The 20,227-nt window shown below is 40.5% G+C and overlaps 1 protein-coding gene across 13 annotated transcripts in view; it reads left to right on the top strand.

Moving 5' to 3' along the window:
• LOC124123066 (protein mono-ADP-ribosyltransferase PARP14-like) overlaps window positions 1–20,227 on the top strand; it is a 102,290-nt gene that overhangs the window by 39,809 nt on the left and 42,254 nt on the right. For 12 of the 13 annotated variants that reach the window (XM_048388611.1, XM_048388621.1, XM_048388624.1 and 9 more), the window contains 4 exons: window positions 4,682–4,939; window positions 5,588–5,719; window positions 9,819–10,019; window positions 16,508–16,792. In XM_048388611.1, the coding sequence (XP_048244568.1) occupies window positions 4,682–4,939; window positions 5,588–5,719; window positions 9,819–10,019; window positions 16,508–16,792 (876 nt within the window). The remainder of the gene's footprint in view (window positions 1–4,681; window positions 4,940–5,587; window positions 5,720–9,818; window positions 10,020–16,507; window positions 16,793–20,227) is intronic. The other variant, XM_048388620.1, reaches the window with a different exon arrangement.

Here is a 20,227-nt window from a genome sequence, read left to right on the forward strand (position 1 = left end):
TTTTTTAATTAAAAATTTTAAACCCCAATAATTCCCATGAATAGAGAAAATCAAAATATTTGTTATGAATTTTGTATTTCAATTTGCGTCCATTGTTAATTAGTATGCAAAAAATGCTGAGTAATTATGTATTCCTACACAGTGATTCGGTCGCTTGCTTCAGGGAATTCAAATCATATTTTCACCCTCTGACATTTGGTCATGTGACCCAAATTAGCCAATCACTACACAGAACACTCTTTCTATAGGTTTACAATTTGTAATCAACACCCCATCAGTTCCAGATGCATCCCTTAACCATGTACTACTGAGACCCGTTGTAGTTTCTGCTTCTCCCTGGGTGAAGAAGACTTTGCAGCGTACTTGTATGTAGTACAGAGGGAGAAGCCGGACCATAAAAGATGTGATTCTTCTCGGTCACTCTCCTCAGTAGAAGGGGCTACCATTATCACACCTAATAAGAAAAATAAGTAAGGTCACGATTTCTTCCTTGATCCTTGGACGAATACTACAACTTATTATCAGGCTTGAAGAGTAAAACCTACAGAATCAAGGACAAGAAGCTCGCACAATTCTGGGATTGACCATGTCTCGATCTATTAATGAAGTGATGATGTTTCCCCTCAAGAACTCAGAATCCGACAGTGAACATATGCTATTGTCAGCTAAAGTCAGCCAGCAGAAGTTTCAGGAATCCATTTCCGAACAAATAAGTTCTGCTTCAGCCGGACTTACACTGTCACAAAGTCAAGGGTCGGTCTCCAACTTTAACTGGTCAGCCTTCTACACAAAGCCTCTCTGATGCCAAACTTGGGATTTCCCTACTATCTACAACGGTCAGATCTGAGGGGTCAACAATGATTCCAAGGACCAGATGATGATTAAATTTGTCCAGACTATGAACTCTATGTTTAAACAGTTTATTCAAGTGACCAATTTCAAGCGGTGGTTCTCCGGAATACAGAAGGCTATAAGGACAAGAAATCCTCTGGACAATGCATAAGCCTATCTTGGTCTCCAATGTGATTTTATTGCCAAGAATCAACTGCCAGGTCAGCCAGATGGACAGTTTCACATTTCACTTTTATCATCTATACTTGGCTCCAAAGATATGGAAGATTTATCAACATGTCCGGTCAGAGCCTTACGTATTCATTGACGAAGGACAAATTTCTTAGGTCAAAGGTTAAAGGGGCACTGATCTAACGCAATTCCCCGGGACTGGTTGTTGCCTTTGTTATTGTTTTTTCCCAGTGAGTACCCGGATGTATAGCAGAAATCTAGACTAGTTCGGGACCTCTGCTGCGCCATTCGTAAGCGCATTAGTCACTTTTATGGATACCGGTAGTAATAAGGGCGTATGGTCACATTGATCAACAAAATGAAATACAGTTTTCGAGATAATAAGGAAATGTAGGTATCTTTGTGGGTAGCATCGGTAATGGTGACGAAGTTTTGATAAGTCACTTGCTTGGTAATTTTGCGATTTTCGTTTACACTATTTTGACTTGCAACACAAAGTAAATATTTCACCTGAGCATTGCTTTTTTATAGTGTGCATATTATTTTACTGTCAAAATGTGTAACATATTTATTAAACGTCTAAACATTCAGTTATTTTACAAATTGACTGAAAAATATTTCCATCTCTTTTATTATGATAACGAATTCCAAACATTTTGATGTTTAATGTCATCACCAAGAGACTGAAAATGTTACGTTGAAAAGTACATTTCTATGTTGTTTGGCTTCTAATCCTACATAATAATCTGTTGTGATGTTTTGAGGCCCTTTTGATAGTCTTAATCAATCTGGGCAGATTTTTTAGTCAAAATGACTGAAATATTTACACATTTTATAAATTGCCTGAGAGAATCACATTTTACAAATTGACGGTAATATATACACGCTTACAAAGGAAAAGACCTGTCGCGCATTGAAGAATTTCCCAACCAAGACGTAGAGAAACAAGAACGAATTATAGGTTCAAATGAAGGAAAACAAAATGCAAATACCATAATTACAACCTACCAAATTTATGTGTATAAATTTTAGGCAGCTTCCTTGTTCGAGGAATGTATCCGTGAATATCCACATAAAGGAACAATATCCCACTCGTCTGCAGCTGTACAAAGAAACTTATTCGATGTCACGTGTCTCTGTAACAATCAAATATTTTAAAAGATATATATCGTTTCGGGATATTATAACCCGTGTTCGTTTCTCAACTGATCACTTGGATTGTTTCAGGTGTTTCACATAGGTGTCAAGTCTCAAGGGTCGGCTGAGAAAGCCCACGTGACAACTATTTTCATAACGTCCACGGTTCCTAAAAAATCCATTGAGTGATAGATAACAATCGGCACTTCACGCCATGACATGAGTGTATTCCTTTCAGTTTTAGTAAACCTAGACATGTAAACACTCACTTTTGACATATCCACTGTGCAAGATAACAGTGATTAATCAATCAACGTATTTTCTGTTAATCCTTTGAGGACTAGGAACGATCCGTTGATTTACAAAAAAAAGTAAATCAACTGATCATTCATCTCTTGCTGGGCTGCCACGTGCATATTACATAACACACATTTCACCTCACTTCAAACCTGGATTTAGATTGAATAATTACACCAGACACAATAATTGCCAAATGGGAACCTTTGTCAGGTAATCTAAGTGGTGCTACCACTAATTGTACCTGTAATAAATTCATTAACTGAGCATCAAGTGAATGACGACAAATACACAAGTGTAGGGTTATACGAGAAAACGTGGATGACAACAAGGGAGTAGTAATCGTATTATCGACCCAATCCGAAATCCGAAAATGCTTTCACTGCATGAATACTTTTTTTAGTATTAAACTATAACCATCTGGGGTATTTCCAAATGACGACATCCGATGAGCTCCGCCGTTCTTTTTGTCTGTTTGTTTAGGCTGAAGAAATTAATTAACATGCGCCCTTTGTCAAAATCTTTATAGATCACAGTTAACCAATCAGTGTTTATGCCAAAATGCGTAAAACAAATATTGCCTCCAGCCTCCAAGTTTATTTAACTGTCCTTGCAGACGGTAGCCCAGTCTCTGGTCACGCTCAGTTGCGTTGCGTATCATCCGGGTACTCACGGGGAAAAAAACAATAACAAAGGCAACAACCAGTCCGGGGAATTGCGTTAGATCAGTGCCCCTTTAAGGCAACTTTTTATCCCGTTCACAAGTAATGCTACAGCAGAAGTTTCTAGAACTTTTATCTCCTTCTGGATGAGAGCAGTCATCCTCCGAGCCTAAAGACATGCCAGTCTAGACCCTTCCTCGGCTTCCAATCTGCATGAGGTCGGAGCTATCGCTTCCACGTTAGTGCTTCTTGGCAGCTGCTCTGTCCCGACAACATTCATCTATTTTAACCATTAGTAGTTGCACAACAACGGACAATGCCTACTTGGAGATGAACCTACTACACTCACCCACGTTCACGCCGACTTTTTGACGTCAGGTTACTGTCCCAGTACCAATGACCGAGAGCCCATCTCCCCTGTTTTACTATGTTATTCAGAACATGAGTGTTAAACGATTGTGTCAAGATTGTGACAAGATTGTGACCTTTTCTTAACACGAGAATCATTCTAAGCAAGCTGGAATATAATTCTATGCGCACTTACAAAATCCACGAAATCTCTTGATTTACTTGTACTCTCACAAGTACAGAGGTGGCGCCCCAGTACAGATTGATGTCGAAGAGGATTAAGTAGAACCACGTTCCCATGGGGTTAAATGAACAGATCAAGACCTGAATCACGCATCTGGAGGATCCCACCACAACCATGAGATTCAAACCATTAGTATCAGTCAGGATAAGGTCAAATATGTATTTTATAGGGTGAAAATATCATTTATACTTCGCTATGACTGACTCATTCGCTATATATAATAGTGACCATGCAGCCATCCCCACAAAATGAGAGAGTGATGAGGGTACCAGCTTGGTCATGTGCTTATGGGTTGGCTGCGCAGCATTCGGACAAAAACAAATTCTGTTTTGGGGAACACAGCACAGGAGTTTTCACAACCTTTTTCGTAATGAGAAGAGATAAGCAATTAGTATGAGTCGGGATAAGCATAAATATTTTTCCCTTAAATAAATACTTGGTTACAAGTATATTTCAAAACAAAAGAACTGTCACTCATCCTCCATCTATTTTAGAGCACAGACAGTTTCTTGAGCTCCATGATAATCATACCCTTGTATGCAGCGATATACGTCAATATGTGGTATAACAATCAGTTCGCGCAAACAACACTTTTTCACTTTCCACTCAAACCAATGGCCCAAGCATCTGTGTTAACCTTGAGGTCATTCCAGTTGGAGCGGCACTGTTGTTTAAAGTGTATTTGTCTATGTAAAGATTATCAATTGCATCTCATGTACATGATGTAATGAACGCTCTTTGTGTCTGTCCATAAGTGTAGACCATTGAGCCTCTAGTAAAAATTCAACACAGGTTCAATTTATAGGCATTTTGTTTAGCGCCATTATTCAGATAGTAATTCCTGTTGACAATCAACGCATCTTTGTGACACCTGTTGACATGATGATGCAGCAAAAGATCCAAAATCTAGCTAAAGAAGCACTTGGGTACTTATCCATTGTGAAGATCTGTGTGTCTGCTTTGTTTCAAGATGTCAAGAGAGTGTTAGAGAAGGGATCTCACAAAATAGAAAGAAAGGATGTTGACGTCTCCCGGTACAAACCCAGGCCACCAACGCCACCACCTGTTGTCTCACCAGACACAATAGTAGTGACAGGATGCAAAGATATGTCTGATGAATTCCTGGAGATGTACTTTGAGAGCGAGAAGAAGAGTGGAGGAGGAGATGTGAAATCCATTGAGAGAATAGATGAGGATGTGGTCCTTGTCACATTTGAGGACCCTGACGGTTGGTATGATCGATCTATTTTAGCTCAACTTGACATGATAAACATGAATTTGTATTATGGGTGTGAGTTCACCTACATGAGCTCTCATCTGTTAAGAGATACAGCTCTGATCGAGAGGGGTGGTTCATTCGACAATGTACAGCACTATCTGTAGTTTCTTAGAAGATAAGGGGCGTCCGAGTAACCTAGTGGTTAAAGCGTTCGTTCATCACGCTGAAGACCCGGGTTGGATTCCTGACAAGGGTACAATGTGTGAAGCCCATTTCTGGTGTCCCCTGCCATGATATTGCTGGAATATTGCTAAAAGTGGCGTAAAACCATACTCACTCACTCTTAGAAGATAGGTGTTACCTTTAATTTCTCTGCCAACCATGAAAGAATTCCATTCAAGCTGTTCCATGTGTCCAATCCTCCTTTGTCATGAAGTTAGGATTTATTTTGAAAATGTCTTGTGGCAACAGATCTAAAACCATTGTCACTATGGTGCAAAAATCAACCTTCATCATTATTCTACAAAATGGCAAACAATTTAGGAACCCTTTATCCCTGCAACCTTATCCCGGACCAAGTTAACGCTCGCAGTGATTACAGCCTGAGAAACTCCACTGACAAAGGTAATATGGTGTCCCTTGTATGGTTTTTTTCAGATGTGGAAGCTGTGCTTCAGAGGAGTCACCAGATACAAGGAGACTCTCTCCAGGTTTCCCAGTACACTCCTCCCTCACGATCAGCTCGCCACCGGAAACTGGCAGCAACTGAAGAACTGTACCTTTCTGCAGGTTTGTAATTGGACAATATTTTGAAAATTATATATATGCTCACTGAATTATGTTGAAGTCGGGATCATTGTGGAGAAGTTATACGATGTAATAATTTACAGCTACAAATATTCAAATATCAATCATGTCAAAATAATAATCATTGGGGGCTCATCGTCTCGTCTTGATTTCCATGGAAACAATTTGTACTTTGTCTCATAAGGGGGTTGATTTTGTTTCTGAAGCACAACCCAAAACCGTTCCATGACTATTAACAAAAGTTGGCAGATATAGCAAACAGATCCTGAAGGTGTGCCTTTTGCTCTTTGAGTATTTTTTGCATTTATTTTTTCTTGATTTCCATGGAAACAATTTGGACTTAGTCTCAAAAGGAATTCGTTTCCAGAGCACAACTCGAAATTAAAGCAATGTTTTGCAGATATAGCAAACAGATCCTGATGTGGTGGCTTTTGCTATTTTCATTTTTAGTATTCTCGATTTCCATTTCCAAACAATTAGGACTTTGTCTCAAAAAGGGGTGGTGGATTTTGTTTCCAGAGCACAACTTGAAAACCGTGAAAGAATTTTCATCCAAACCTTGTACATGTATTAACCAGGGGGAAGTGGTGCCTTTTGCTCTTACGAACTTTTCAAAGTTTGATTTTTCCCTGTCCCAATGGAAACAAGTTAGACAGCTGAAACAGAGGTAAGTTTTGTTTCCAGAGCAGAACTGAAAAAATATTCGACATTTTTCTACCAAACTTGGTACATGTATTACTCAGGGGTTGAAGTCTGTTGCTATTTAGGAATTTAATAAGAAAATGTTTCCTGCTTCAATGGCAACAAGTTTGACTTTGACTGTTCATGGTAGTGTGTTTTTCGGGACCATATCTCTAAAACTAGTAGGTATTCTTGAAACTGTGCCACACAAAGACCAGGTTGTCAACTGGTGCCTTTTGCTATTTAGGGAATTTTTTAACTTATTCTGCATTACTCCGTATTGCATCTACTGCTGTCTTTTGACAGAGAGACGAACTGTGTGAGATCCAGCTGCTGAAGAAAGTTGTCCCAACCAGCTCAGGAGGCAGCGCCCTCTCACAGTCGGCACATGACCCGGAAGTCATGACGTCACACCAAAACACATAACTGCTTTGTCACCTCCACGGACGGACGTACTTTGTATCCCTTGTGGAAATTAAAGCTTATTGTTTTTCATGCCATGTTGTTCCCCCCATTTTGTTTTCTTTCCCGCCATTTTGGCCATTCAACACGTGGCCACGTAATTTCGTGTTCTGCGTTTTGAATTCTCTCTTTGGCTTGGGTAATACATTAAATTTATGTATGTTGTTTTTGGTGTGCTTAAAACCTTGCCTTTTCGCTACCTTTCAGCGTAATTGCTTCCTCTCATAAACTTCAATAAAAAACAAAGTTTTTGAGTTACATTATGTCTCCCGTACTCTGTGGTCTTGCCACATGGTTACGTGTTTGCTTAAAGCTATGCCTTTTCGCTACCTTTTAGCGTAATTGTTTCCTCTCATAAACTTCAATAAAATACAAAGTTTTTGAGTTACATTATGCTTCTCGCACTTTGTGGTTTTGCCACATAGTAATGTTTTGCTTAAATTCCTGATGTTCTGCCTCGCTGCACTTGTTGCCGCGGGAACAAATCTGGTCAGGGCCGCCCCTTCTGCCGTGATTGTACGACGCCCTGTACTTTCACAAGGCAGTGCAGATGTTGCAGTCATTTGTCGCTGTGATCCTTCAGCTCATACGAGTGTCCAGGACACACCTCGCTCAACGTGCTCGCCGACCCCCATCTACGTTGACAGCAGCAGCGCTCAGCCGAGCCTAGCAGTGCTATACCAACACCACCGGTGGCTCCGGCGCTCCCAACGTAGAGTCTGCCTCCCATGGCATGACATACGACCGTTCACGGTCTCCTACACCATCCTTACCATCGTCTTCAGCATTGCCCGTAACGGGTTTCCTGTCACCATCTTCGTCGACAACGCTGACTACTCCGGCGCCTCAAGAGCTCCGGCGCTCCCGGCGCCTCTGATGTCTCCGACGCCTCTGGCGCCTCTAGAGTTCCGGCGCTCCCGGCCCCTCCGGCACCTGTCTCCAGCGTCTAGAGTAACGGCGCTCCTTGCGCCTCCGGCGCCTCAACTACTCTGGCCCCTGTCTCCGGCGCCTCTAGAATTAAGGCGCACCCGGCGCCTCTAGAGTTACGGCGCTCACGGCGCCTCTAGAGTTACGTCGCTCCTCGCATTCGCTCTTGGGATTGGTCGTAGATATTGCCGCCGCCGCCGCCGCTGATTCTTCGATACCCCGAGCGGGGCCCGTCAAACTCTCTGGTGTTTATCACCTCAGATTAGAGGGATCAACTGCGTTTCGCTTTCGCTCTTCGGTAAGTTCTATTTTTTGGCTACCCGCCTCATTGTATTTCGGTTACCTATTCGGGCGTTTCGTTTTTGCATCGACTCTTGTTTCCTGAAGACAGGAATGGTCGTAGATGTTCCGGTCATCACTTGTATGCGGTGCGGATTCATCGGACCTTGACGAGGGTTTGTTATGCATCACATCTGAAGGTATGCCCACCGGCCATGCCGTCTGATAAAGATGCAATACGGAGTAATGCAGGATAAGTTAAAAAATTTGGTAAAATCTAAATATTTTTTACATTTGTATACTTATCCTGCATTACGAAGTCTAAGTGCCCTCCCTTTCGCTACGCTTCCTCCCCACGAAGTTTCAGATGTTATGTTTAAAGCAGTTATGTGTTTTGGTGTGACGTCATGACTTCCAGGTCACGTGCCGACTGTGAGAGGGCGCTGCCTCCTGAAATGGTTGGTACAACTTTCTTCAGCAGCTGGATCTCACACAGTTCGTCTCTCTGTCAAAAGACAGCAGTAGATGCAATACGGAGTAATGCAGGATAAGTATACAAATGTAAAAATTTTAGATTTTACTAATTTTTAGAATTTACTTTTTTTCCATTACCATGGCAACAAGTTTGACTTTGATTCTGTTCATATATCGGTGTGTAATTGACATAGAAATACAAAGTTCCGAATCCCAATTCCATGGTATTGTTTTGATAGCTCAGTAACTACTCTTGTTTTGATTAGATAGAAATCTCATCAAGTTGGACTTAAATAACAGTCACATGACTTGTCCTTTCGAATTTTGGGGGCCGGGGAGATGTGTCATCTTCTAATGACTCTTGTATTTCTAGCGGTCATAGCACTACGACAGTCGTATGTCAGGGTTAATATTTGGGAATAACTATGTGGTTAATGGCCAACTGTCTACTCAAATATTCATGACCTATTTTTTTCCTTTCAATTTTGGATTTTTGCCTGAGTTGTGTATAGTTGTAAACCTTTCAAGTCTATGTCATTGATTCTTGAGTTCTGCAGTTAGTGTCCAAAATGCATCGTATATTTTTCGTTGACAGGCAACTGAAAACTTGAGAAATGAATTAATATTTGGAGCAGAAGGAAAATGCAAGAAACGATCTATGACTTTCCCATTCAGTTGCCATTGATTTGTTGTTTCAATACGAGCAGATTTTATTTTATTAACCACCGCCACGAAGTGTAAGTGTAAGGGGGATATGGTAATAGGTGCTGTCCATCCATCCTTCCATCCTTCCGTCCATCCGTCACGTTTTGTTTCACTCTCCAAGTCACTGTCTTGGAGTTACACTGGACTTGTTGTTTACTGATCATGCCAGTGCTGTGGCATTCCAGACTCCTGTCTACTACTTAAATCATCAGATGATTGGTGTTGTACTTCTTAGTACATCTCATGGTGACCCCTGTCTCATTGATCTCTAAGTGAAGTAAGAACTCCCTTACTTCTCTGATTATTGTTTTAGTAATAACAAAACTCATCACAAATACAGTTACAAATTCTATTGAAATGGCAAGAAACACCAGTAATTATCTTTTTAGTGCTGCAATTAGGCCATTTACAAACAGTTCCAGTGAACATAGTTCACAGGGGCTAATGCCTTGCACACAACCAGACATGTCATACTGGCAGGGGATAAAATGAGTATTTGAAACTTGTTTAAATGAGGATTTCAGTCATTGAATGTTTTTGTGGGTTTTTTCAGAAGAGGATGAGGATGAAGAGGAAGAGGAAGATGATAACAGTGTCTTTGTTATCCTTGTCCAAGGATTGGCAAATACTGTGACAAACGAAATTCTGACGGACTTTTTTGAAAACCGACGTCGAAATGGAGGAGGAGAGGTGGATATCGTGGAGATTGACAGAGACTCAGCAACAGCACTTGTCTACTTTGTGGAAGGCGATGGTAAGTGAAGCAGCTTAGAATGAAGTATAATGACTACAAGTTGTAGTTTGATTACATGTATATCTAGCATTTCTAAAAGAAGTTACTTAAAGTAGTTCAATAAAACAATCAACAAACACCTAAAAATACCAGCTGATCTGAGTAAAAGTCAATTATTTTTTTTCAAAAATATTTTTTTAATTCTAATTCTGTGCCTGTTTATATTGTTGGCAAGGTCACAGATCAGGGTCATTATTCCTTAATTCAAAAAGGGCATGTAAAACTCAGGGGGAAAGTAACATGCACAAGACATGAATTACATTTGATAAACAGACATGCAAGATTCCTACTATGAAACACATAACATGTACATCATGTTCATGAGAATGTTAGAGGAAGGTTATTTAATTGTCTTTTCTTCACTCATCAGATGATTTGTTTCTCATTAGTTAAGCTAATGTTCCATAGACTGTAATGTCCGAGATGTGGATAAAAAGTGACATTAAAGTTTTCAGAATTGATGAACAGTAACTCTGAATTGATTCACATGCTATATTTTTCTTATTTTTTTTACGAATGTGTGTATATGACAGCCGCTACAATACACGTGTGTATATGATACCCACTATGTTACATTTGTGTATATGATACCCACTATGTTACATGTGTGTATATGATGCCCACTTTGTTACATGTGTGTATATGATACCCACTATGTTGCACATGTGTATATGATACCCACTATGCTACACATGTGTATATGACACCCACTATGTTACACCTGTGTATATGATACCCACTATGTTACACATGTGTATATGATACCCACTATGTTACACGTGTGTATGATACCCACTATGCTACACATGTGTATATGATACCCACTATGCTACACATGTGTATATGATGCCCACTATGCTACACATGTGTATATGATACCCACTATCCTACACATGTGTATATGATACCCACTATGCTACACGTGTGTATATGATACTCACTATGTTACACGTGTGTATATGATACCCACTATGCTACACATGTGTATATGATACCCACTATGTTACACGTGTGTATATGATACCCACTATGTTACACATGTGTATGATACCCACTATGTTACACATGTGTATATGATACCCACTATGCTACACATGTGTATATGATACCCACTATGTTACACTTGTGTATATGATACCCACTATGTTACATGTGTGTATATGATGCCCACTATGATACATATGTGTATATGATACCCACTATGCTACACATGTGTATATGATACCCACTATGTTACACTTGTGTATATGATACCCACTTTGTTACACATGTGTATTATACCCACTATGTTACACGTGTGTATGATACCCACTATGTTACACATGTGTTTATGATACCCACTACGTTACACTTGTGCATATGATACCCACTATGTTACACGTGTGTATGATGTCCACTATGTAACACGTGTGTATATGATGCCCACTTTGTTACATGTGTATATATGATGCCCACTTTGTTACATGTGTGTATATGATACCCACTATGTTACACATGTGTAATTGATACCCACTATGCTACACATCTGTATATGACACCCACTATGTTACACCTGTGTATATGATACCCACTATGCTACACCTGTGTATATGATACCCACTTTGTTACACATGTGTATATGATACCCACTATGCTACACATGTGTATATGATACCCACTATTTTACACTTGTGTATATGATACCCACTTTGTTACATGTGTGTATATGATGCCCACTATGATACATATGTGTATATGATACCCACTATGTTACACTTGTGTATATGATACCCACTATGTTACACATGTGCATATGATACCCACTATGTTACACATGTGTATATGATACCCACTATGTTACACTTATGCATATGATACCCACTATGTTACACGTGTGTATGATGTCCACTATGTAACACGTGTGTATATGATGCCCACTTTGTTACATGTGTGTATATGATACCCACTATGTTACACATGTGTAATTGATACCCACTATGCTACACATGTGTATATGACACCCACTATGTTACACATGTGTATATGATACCCACTATGCTACACGTGTGTATATGATACTCACTATGTTACACGTGTGTATATGATACCCACTATGCTACACATGTGTATATGACACCCACTATGTTACACTTGTGTATATGATACCCACTTTGTTACATGTGTGTATATGATGCCCACTATGTTACATATGTGTATATGATGCCCACTTTGTTACATGTGTGTATATGATGCCAACTATGTTACACTTGTGCATATGATACCCACTATGTTACACGTGTGTATGATGTCCACTATGTTACACGTGTGTATGATGTCCACTATGTAACACGTGTGTACATGATGCCCACTTTGTTACATGTGTGTATATGATACCTACTATGTTACACGTGTGTATATGATGCCCACTTTGTTACATGTGTGTATATGATGCCCACTATGTTACATGTGTATATATGATGCCCACTTTGTTACATGTGTGTATATGATACCCACTATGTTACACGTGTGTATATGATATCCACTTTGTTACATGTTTGTATATGATACCTACTATGTTACACGTGTGTATATGATGCCCACTTTGTTACATGTGTGTATATGATGCCCACTATGTTACATGTGTATATATGATGCCCACTTTGTTACATGTGTGTATATGATACCCACTATGTTACACGTGTGTATATGATATCCACTTTGTTACATGTGTGTATATGATACCCACTATGTTACACATGTGTATATGATACCCACTATGCTACACATGTGAATATGATACCCACTATGTTACACTTGTGTATATGATACCCACTTTGTTACATGTGTGTATATGATGCCCACTATGATACACATGTGTATATGATACCCACTATGCTACACATGTGTATATGATACCCACTATGTTACACTTGTGTATATGATACCCTCTATGTTACACATGTGTATTATACCCACTATGTTACACGTGTGTATGATACCCACTATGTTACACATGTGTTTATGATACCCACTACGTTACACTTGTGCATATGATACCCACTATGTTACACGTGTGTATGATGTCCACTATGTAACACGTGTGTATATGATGCCCACTTTGTTACATGTGTATATATGATGCCCACTTTGTTACATGTGTGTATATGATACCCACTATGTTACACATGTGTAATTGATACCCACTATGCTACACATCTGTATATGACACCCACTATGTTACACCTGTGTATATGATACCCACTATGCTACACCTGTGTATATGATACCCACTATGTTACACTTGTGTATATGATACCCACTATGTTACACATGTGTATTATACCCACTATGTTACACGTGTGTATGGTACCCACTATGCTACACATGTGTATATGATACCCACTATGTTACACTTGTGCATATGATACCCACTATGTTACACGTGTGTATGATGTCCACTATGTTACACGTGTGTATGATGTCCACTATGTAACACGTGTGTACATGATGCCCACTTTGTTACATGTGTGTATATGATGCCCACTATGTTACATGTGTATATATGATGCCCACTATGTTACATGTGTGTATATGATGCCCACTATGTTACACGTGTGTACATGATGCCCACTTTGTTACATGTGTGTATATGATGCCCACTATGTTACATGTGTATATATGATGCCCACTTTGTTACATGTGTGTATATAATACCCACTATGTTACACGTGGGTATATGATATCCACTTTGTTACATGTGTGTATATGATGCCCACTTTGTTACATGTGTGTATATGATACCCACTATGTTACATGTGTGTATATGATGCCCACTTTGTTACATGTGTGTATATGATACCCACTATGTTACACGTGTGTATATGATACCCACTATGCTACACATGTGTATATGATACCCACTATGCTACACATGTGTATATGATACCCACTATGTTACACTTGTGTATATGATACCCACTTTGTTACATGTGTGTATATGATGCCCACTATGATACATATGTGTATATGATACCCACTATGCTACACATGTGTATATGATACCCACTGTGTTACACGTGTGTATATGATACCCACTATGCTACACATGTGTATATGATACCCACTATGCTACACATGTGTATATGATACCCACTATGTTACACTTGTGTATATGATACCCACTTTGTTACATGTGTGTATATGATGCCCACTATGATACATATGTGTATATGATACCCACTATGCTACACATGTGTATATGATACCCACTTTGTTACATGTGTGTATATGATGCCTACTATGATACATATGTGTATATGATACCCACTATGTTACATGTGTGTATGATACCCACTATGTTACACATGTGTATATGATACCCACTATGCTACACATGTGTATATGATACCCACTATGCTACACATGTGTATATGATACCCACTATGTTACACTTGTGTATATGATACCCACTATGTTACACATGTGTATTATACCCACTATGTTACACGTGTGTATGGTACCCACTATGTTACACATGTGTATATGATACCCACTATGTTACACTTGTGCATATGATACCCACTATGTTACACGTGTGTATGATGTCCACTATGTAACACGTGTGTATATGATGCCCACTTTGTTACATGTGTGTATATGATGCCCACTATGTTACATGTGTATATATGATGCCCACTTTGTTACACGTGTGTATATGATACCCACTATGTTACACGTGTGTATATGATATCCACTTTGTTACATGTTTGTATATGATACCTACTATGTTACACGTGTGTATATGATGCCCACTTTGTTACATGTGTGTATATGATGCCCACTATGTTACATGTGTATATATGATGCCCACTTTGTTACATGTGTGTATATGATACCCACTATGTTACACGTGTGTATATGATATCCACTTTGTTACATGTGTGTATATGATGCCCACTATGTTACATGTGTATATATGATGCCCACTTTGTTACATGTGTGTATATGATACCCACTATGTTACACTTGTGTATATGGTGCCCACTTTGTTACATGTGTGTATATGATACCCACTATGTTACACATGTGTATATGATACCCACTATGCTACACATGTGTATATGATACCCACTTTGTTACACTTGTGTATATGATACCCACTATGTTACACTTGTGTATTATACCCACTATGTTACACGTGTGTATGATACCCACTATGTTACATATGTGTACAGATACCCACTACGTTACACTTGTGCATATGATACCCACTATGTTACACGTGTGTATGATGTCCACTATGTAACACGTGTGTATATGATGCCCACTTTGTTACATGTGTGTATATGATGCCAACTATGTTACATGTGTGTATATGATGCCCACTATGTTACTTGTGTATATATGATGGCCACTTTGTTACATGTGTGTATATGATACCCACTATGTTACACGTGTGTATATGATGCCCACTTTGTTACACATGTGTATTATACCCACTATGTTACACGTGTGTATGATACCCACTATGTTACACATGTGTATATGATACCCACTACGTTACACTTATGCATATGATACCCACTATGTTACACGTGTGTATGATGTCCACTATGTAACACGTGTGTATATGATGCCCACTTTGTTACATGTGTGTATATGATGCCAACTATGTTACATGTGTGTATATGAGGGCCACTTTGTTACATGTGTGTATATGATGCCCACTTTGTTACATGTGTGTATATGATACCTACTATGTTACATGTGTGTATATGATACCCACTATGTTACACTTGTGTGTATGATACCCACTATGTTACACTTGTGTGTATGATGCCCACTATGTTACACGTGTGTATATGATGCCCACTTTGTTACATGTGTGTATATGATGCCCACTATGTTACATGTGTATATATGATGCCCACTTTGTTACATGTGTGTATATGATACCAACTATGTTATACGTGTGTATATGATATCCACTATGTTACATGTGTGTATATGATACCCACTATGTTACACGTGTGTATATGATACCCACTATGTTACACGTGTGTATATGATTCCCATTATGTTACACATGTGTATATGATACCCACTATGTTACATGTGTGTATATGATACCCACTATGTTACACGTGTGTATGATATCCACTATGTTACACGTGTGTATATGATACCCACAACGTTACACGTGTGTATATGATACCCACTATGTTACACGTGTGTATATGATACCCACAACGTTACACGTGTGTATATGATACCCACTATGTTACACGTGTGTATATGATACCCACAACGTTACACGTGTGTATATGATGTCCACTACATTAAGGATGTGAAGATATGATACCAAGCAGCACATGTTCAGATGTTCATAGACTTTGACTGGGTTGTAAAGAAACTGTTTGTGAAAATCTACTTGAACTACTTGTGAATGTGTTAGCGTGTTATGTTTTCAGTTGTGAGGAGGGTTCTCAAGAAGGCACCACTTGTCCTAGAAAACAAAACAATTGAAGTCTCTGAATATCTCCCTTCCAAACAGCCTGGTTTGGTTACCATGGATACTGTCTTGAAAGGAAAGAAAGAAGGAACAGTTGTGAAAGTGGAGAAATATGGATTGACAAGTGATGATGTACTGACCATGTACTTTGAGAACACGAAGAGGAGTGGGGGGGCTGCCGTGAATGAGGTCATTGGGGATGACCAAGAACATGCAAAATATGTTGTTTTTGGAAGCAAAGAAGGTATAGTTTCCTTATGGATTATCTATTCAGAATTGTTAAAAACTGTTTAACAACCTCGGACAAATGAATCAGATAGGACCTTTGGTGGCACATGTCTTTAAAAATAGGTGTATACACTCATCAAATGTCTGTCTGTCAGTAATAATTTAGTTGTCTTCATTAAAGAAAACAACCCCAAAACATCTCACTACCTACCAACCAACTCAACTTAATACTAACGGAGAATTTTTTAGTATGGCCTAAACAAAGAAAAGTCTGATAAGAGTCAACTAGGTGATGCCAGAGTTCCAGGTAAGCTGCATGTTTTACCTTATCTGGATGCTACACAGTGCTTTGGCCCCGATACCCAGGACCCACCTTGACCCATACTCCCTCAAATTCTTCTCTGCCTGCGACAGATATGTTATATTGCAACAGTGCTCTTAGCTTCGAATTCCTTGTCAAGAATATATACACTTCTTGGGGTATATTTCTGCTTTTATTTGTTTAATTCTATTCAGTGTGAGTTTAACTTAGCACATTTTGTGCCATGGTTGCCATCTTGCTTTAGCATGTCGCTTGCACCCATGAAGATCTGTGTTAGAATAGGTTTTCAGCAACCCATGCTTGCCGTAAGAGGCAATCGGGTGGTTAGGGTTCACTGACTTGTTTGATGCATGTCATCGTTTCTCAATTGCATAAATCTCACTCATGATCTCATTCATTGGATTTTCTCGTCTACACAAACTAACAACAAGATAACAAACAAACAAATAGCATGTTGTGTTTTAACATATTTCCTATTATTAGGTGTACAATGGTTTTGTTGCCTCACAGGCAGTCTACACACTGGGGTTGTGTTTGGGTGCTTTGTTTACTTGTTTACATTTTTTGCAGAATGTATTCTATGCGTTTTGATTGTTGACTCTCCAAATTTGGGAAAGAACCCATCGTCTTTGCCCTTACTGCCGGTTGTTGTATGATTTGGGCGATCAATGCTCTGTTTGCCCTCGTTTATCCATCAAGATTTCACTTCTTACAGAAAGACTCTGATGTTGTATCCTCCACCTCCGTTGCCGACATCTCCTCCGCTGTTGTTGGCTTTGCCTCCTCCCAATACTCATCTGTGCCCATGCCTGGGCCTCTGGGTCTTCCTCCCCAGTTGATGCCCCAACTGATTCTTATTTAACCTGCATCCATATGAGCTTTAGGGGAACAGATGCTTCAACATCGTCTTGCAATCTGGTTTTGCCGCCCACTTGCACTGGTTTCGCCACTGCCTGACTGATCATCATTCCTGTGCCTCATCATACACTTCTTTCCGACTGTCTGGGGGTTCCCATCGCCCTTCCTGTACTCCTGGTGACTGCTCTGATGCCTGAGGCCTTCGCAAACTTTCGTCAGATGCCAATAGTGCTAGACTGACATCATCACGGTTCGCACAGAGCATCGCCTCCTTCACCACTGGCGACCTGGCACCTCAGGGCCTCGGGAATGCCACGTGCGTCAGATGTTCAGCTCCAGGATCCGTCTTACACACCTATTAGACAATGCCAGTGTGGCATGTCCCATGATCGTCGCCACACTACCTGTCGCCACTCGAGTGACAAGCAGGATTTATCCACCGATTAAGATGAGTCGTCCCCTGATATGTCTGCCTGGCTAGTGGATCATGTTCCCTGGAGCAAAGGGTCATGTATTCGGAGGATGGTCTCCCCTGGGATCTGCTCGTTGCTGATGTTTCCCACTATGTGGATGATGCCTTTACTGCCTTCCCAGTTCAACTTTCTGTTCAGATCCCTCGGTTCAGGAAGGAGCACGTCCCTTTCCACTCAAAGATTTTGCTGATGTATTGCCTCCTGTGGTTGAGGAAGTACGCCTGCTTTTTGTGGTCATCCAAGCCAAGTTCATCGGTTTCTGTGTCAAAAGTTCAACTGGGGTGGGGTTGGGGGTGGATGCGGCTCTTGTCATTCCCACTGTCGGCAGTGGCATTCCCCAACTTGGCTTTCCAAGTCTCTTTAGACAAGAACCCTTTAGAAGCTAATGATCAACTTCTCTCCATGTTGGACTGGCAGCAATACCAGCTTGACTTATCTGCAGTATTGCCTCGGTTTCATCACCATTGCTAGACGCATGGCTCTCCTTAAACATTCTTCATGGAATCCTTCCTTTAAGACTCATGTCGTGAGGCAACCTTGGTCTGGTTCAGTGCTCTTCCACCACCACATCCCTGAGGTCACTTAGGAGGCTAAGAGTTTGGAGGCAAACCAACAACAATTTCGTCTCCCGAAAAACATGGAACACCTCCTGTCATCTACGCTCACTCAGAAAGAACAGAAGAGAACCTATGTTGGCAAATGAAGATGCCCCACTAGAAAGTGTTTTTCCTTCCATCCCAAGCGTCAGTCCCCAGATAGGACTGGTATGAACCACAGGCCAACGTCGACGTCTTCCTGGTTCCTCAGAAGGGGTCCTCCAAGATGAAGATGATTCACAATCAGGCGCTATTTAATCAACCCCACCTCGCTCCTCCACCACATGATCAAACTGATCGAGCATCTTATTTGTTTGGACCTGCAGGACGCTTACCTGCATGTTCCCATTCAAACAGCACATGGTCACTTCCTCCTCATCATCTTATGGGTCCGGCACTTCCAGTGGAATTTCCTATTTGAAATTTCAATGGCCTCGTAGTTTATAACCAAGCCCATCATTGCACACCTACACCAGGGGGGGTTTAGTTCTACGCATATATAGACGACTGCATTCTCTGACATTCTCTGAATGACCTATTCTCATTCAGCTGGGCTGGGTGGGCAACTTGGAGAAAACAGATCTTACTCCCTCTCGCTACTTCACTTTCATTGGCGGCCTATTTCTGACGAACGGCAACAAGTTCCACCTGATCAGTTTCAACCAAATCCAACACTATATCAACCCCTCGACCTCTGCCAGTGAGACCCTCCTTATGGTTGTTGTGCTGACTTGCTGCCTCGGTGGGATGTCAACCCCCAAGAGATACATGCTCTATCATCCATGATGGCCCTCCACGCCAACATATCAGTACAGATTTATCATGGAGGGAAGTTACGGCTTGTCTTGGCCCTGCCTGACCCCCCACACCATTGACCCTACCCTGAAAGAGGAACAAGATTGTCTTCATTCCAACTGGCTCTGCTCGCACCTGCTGACAAGGTAGGACCACACCTTGTTTGAGCTTCTTTATGAACATTCTGGAGGGATCCTTACCTGACGCTGTCTCGGTGCTTCCTCATCATGACTGGCGCTTATTACACTAAGCCTGCGTTCCCTCAGTCAAATAAAACTCTGTATAGCATCAGGTATATCAGGATAAATGCAACTGTTTTGTACTTATCTGACACTACACCTTTAAGCCAACCAGGGCCCACTTGCACAAAGCTATCTTAGCGCTACGATTATCGTAAGCCTATGTTA

This window comes from Haliotis rufescens, unplaced genomic scaffold, assembly GCF_023055435.1.
Source record: "Haliotis rufescens isolate VD_foot unplaced genomic scaffold, xgHalRufe1.0.p SCAF_75, whole genome shotgun sequence".
NCBI lineage: Eukaryota > Metazoa > Mollusca > Gastropoda > Lepetellida > Haliotidae > Haliotis > Haliotis rufescens.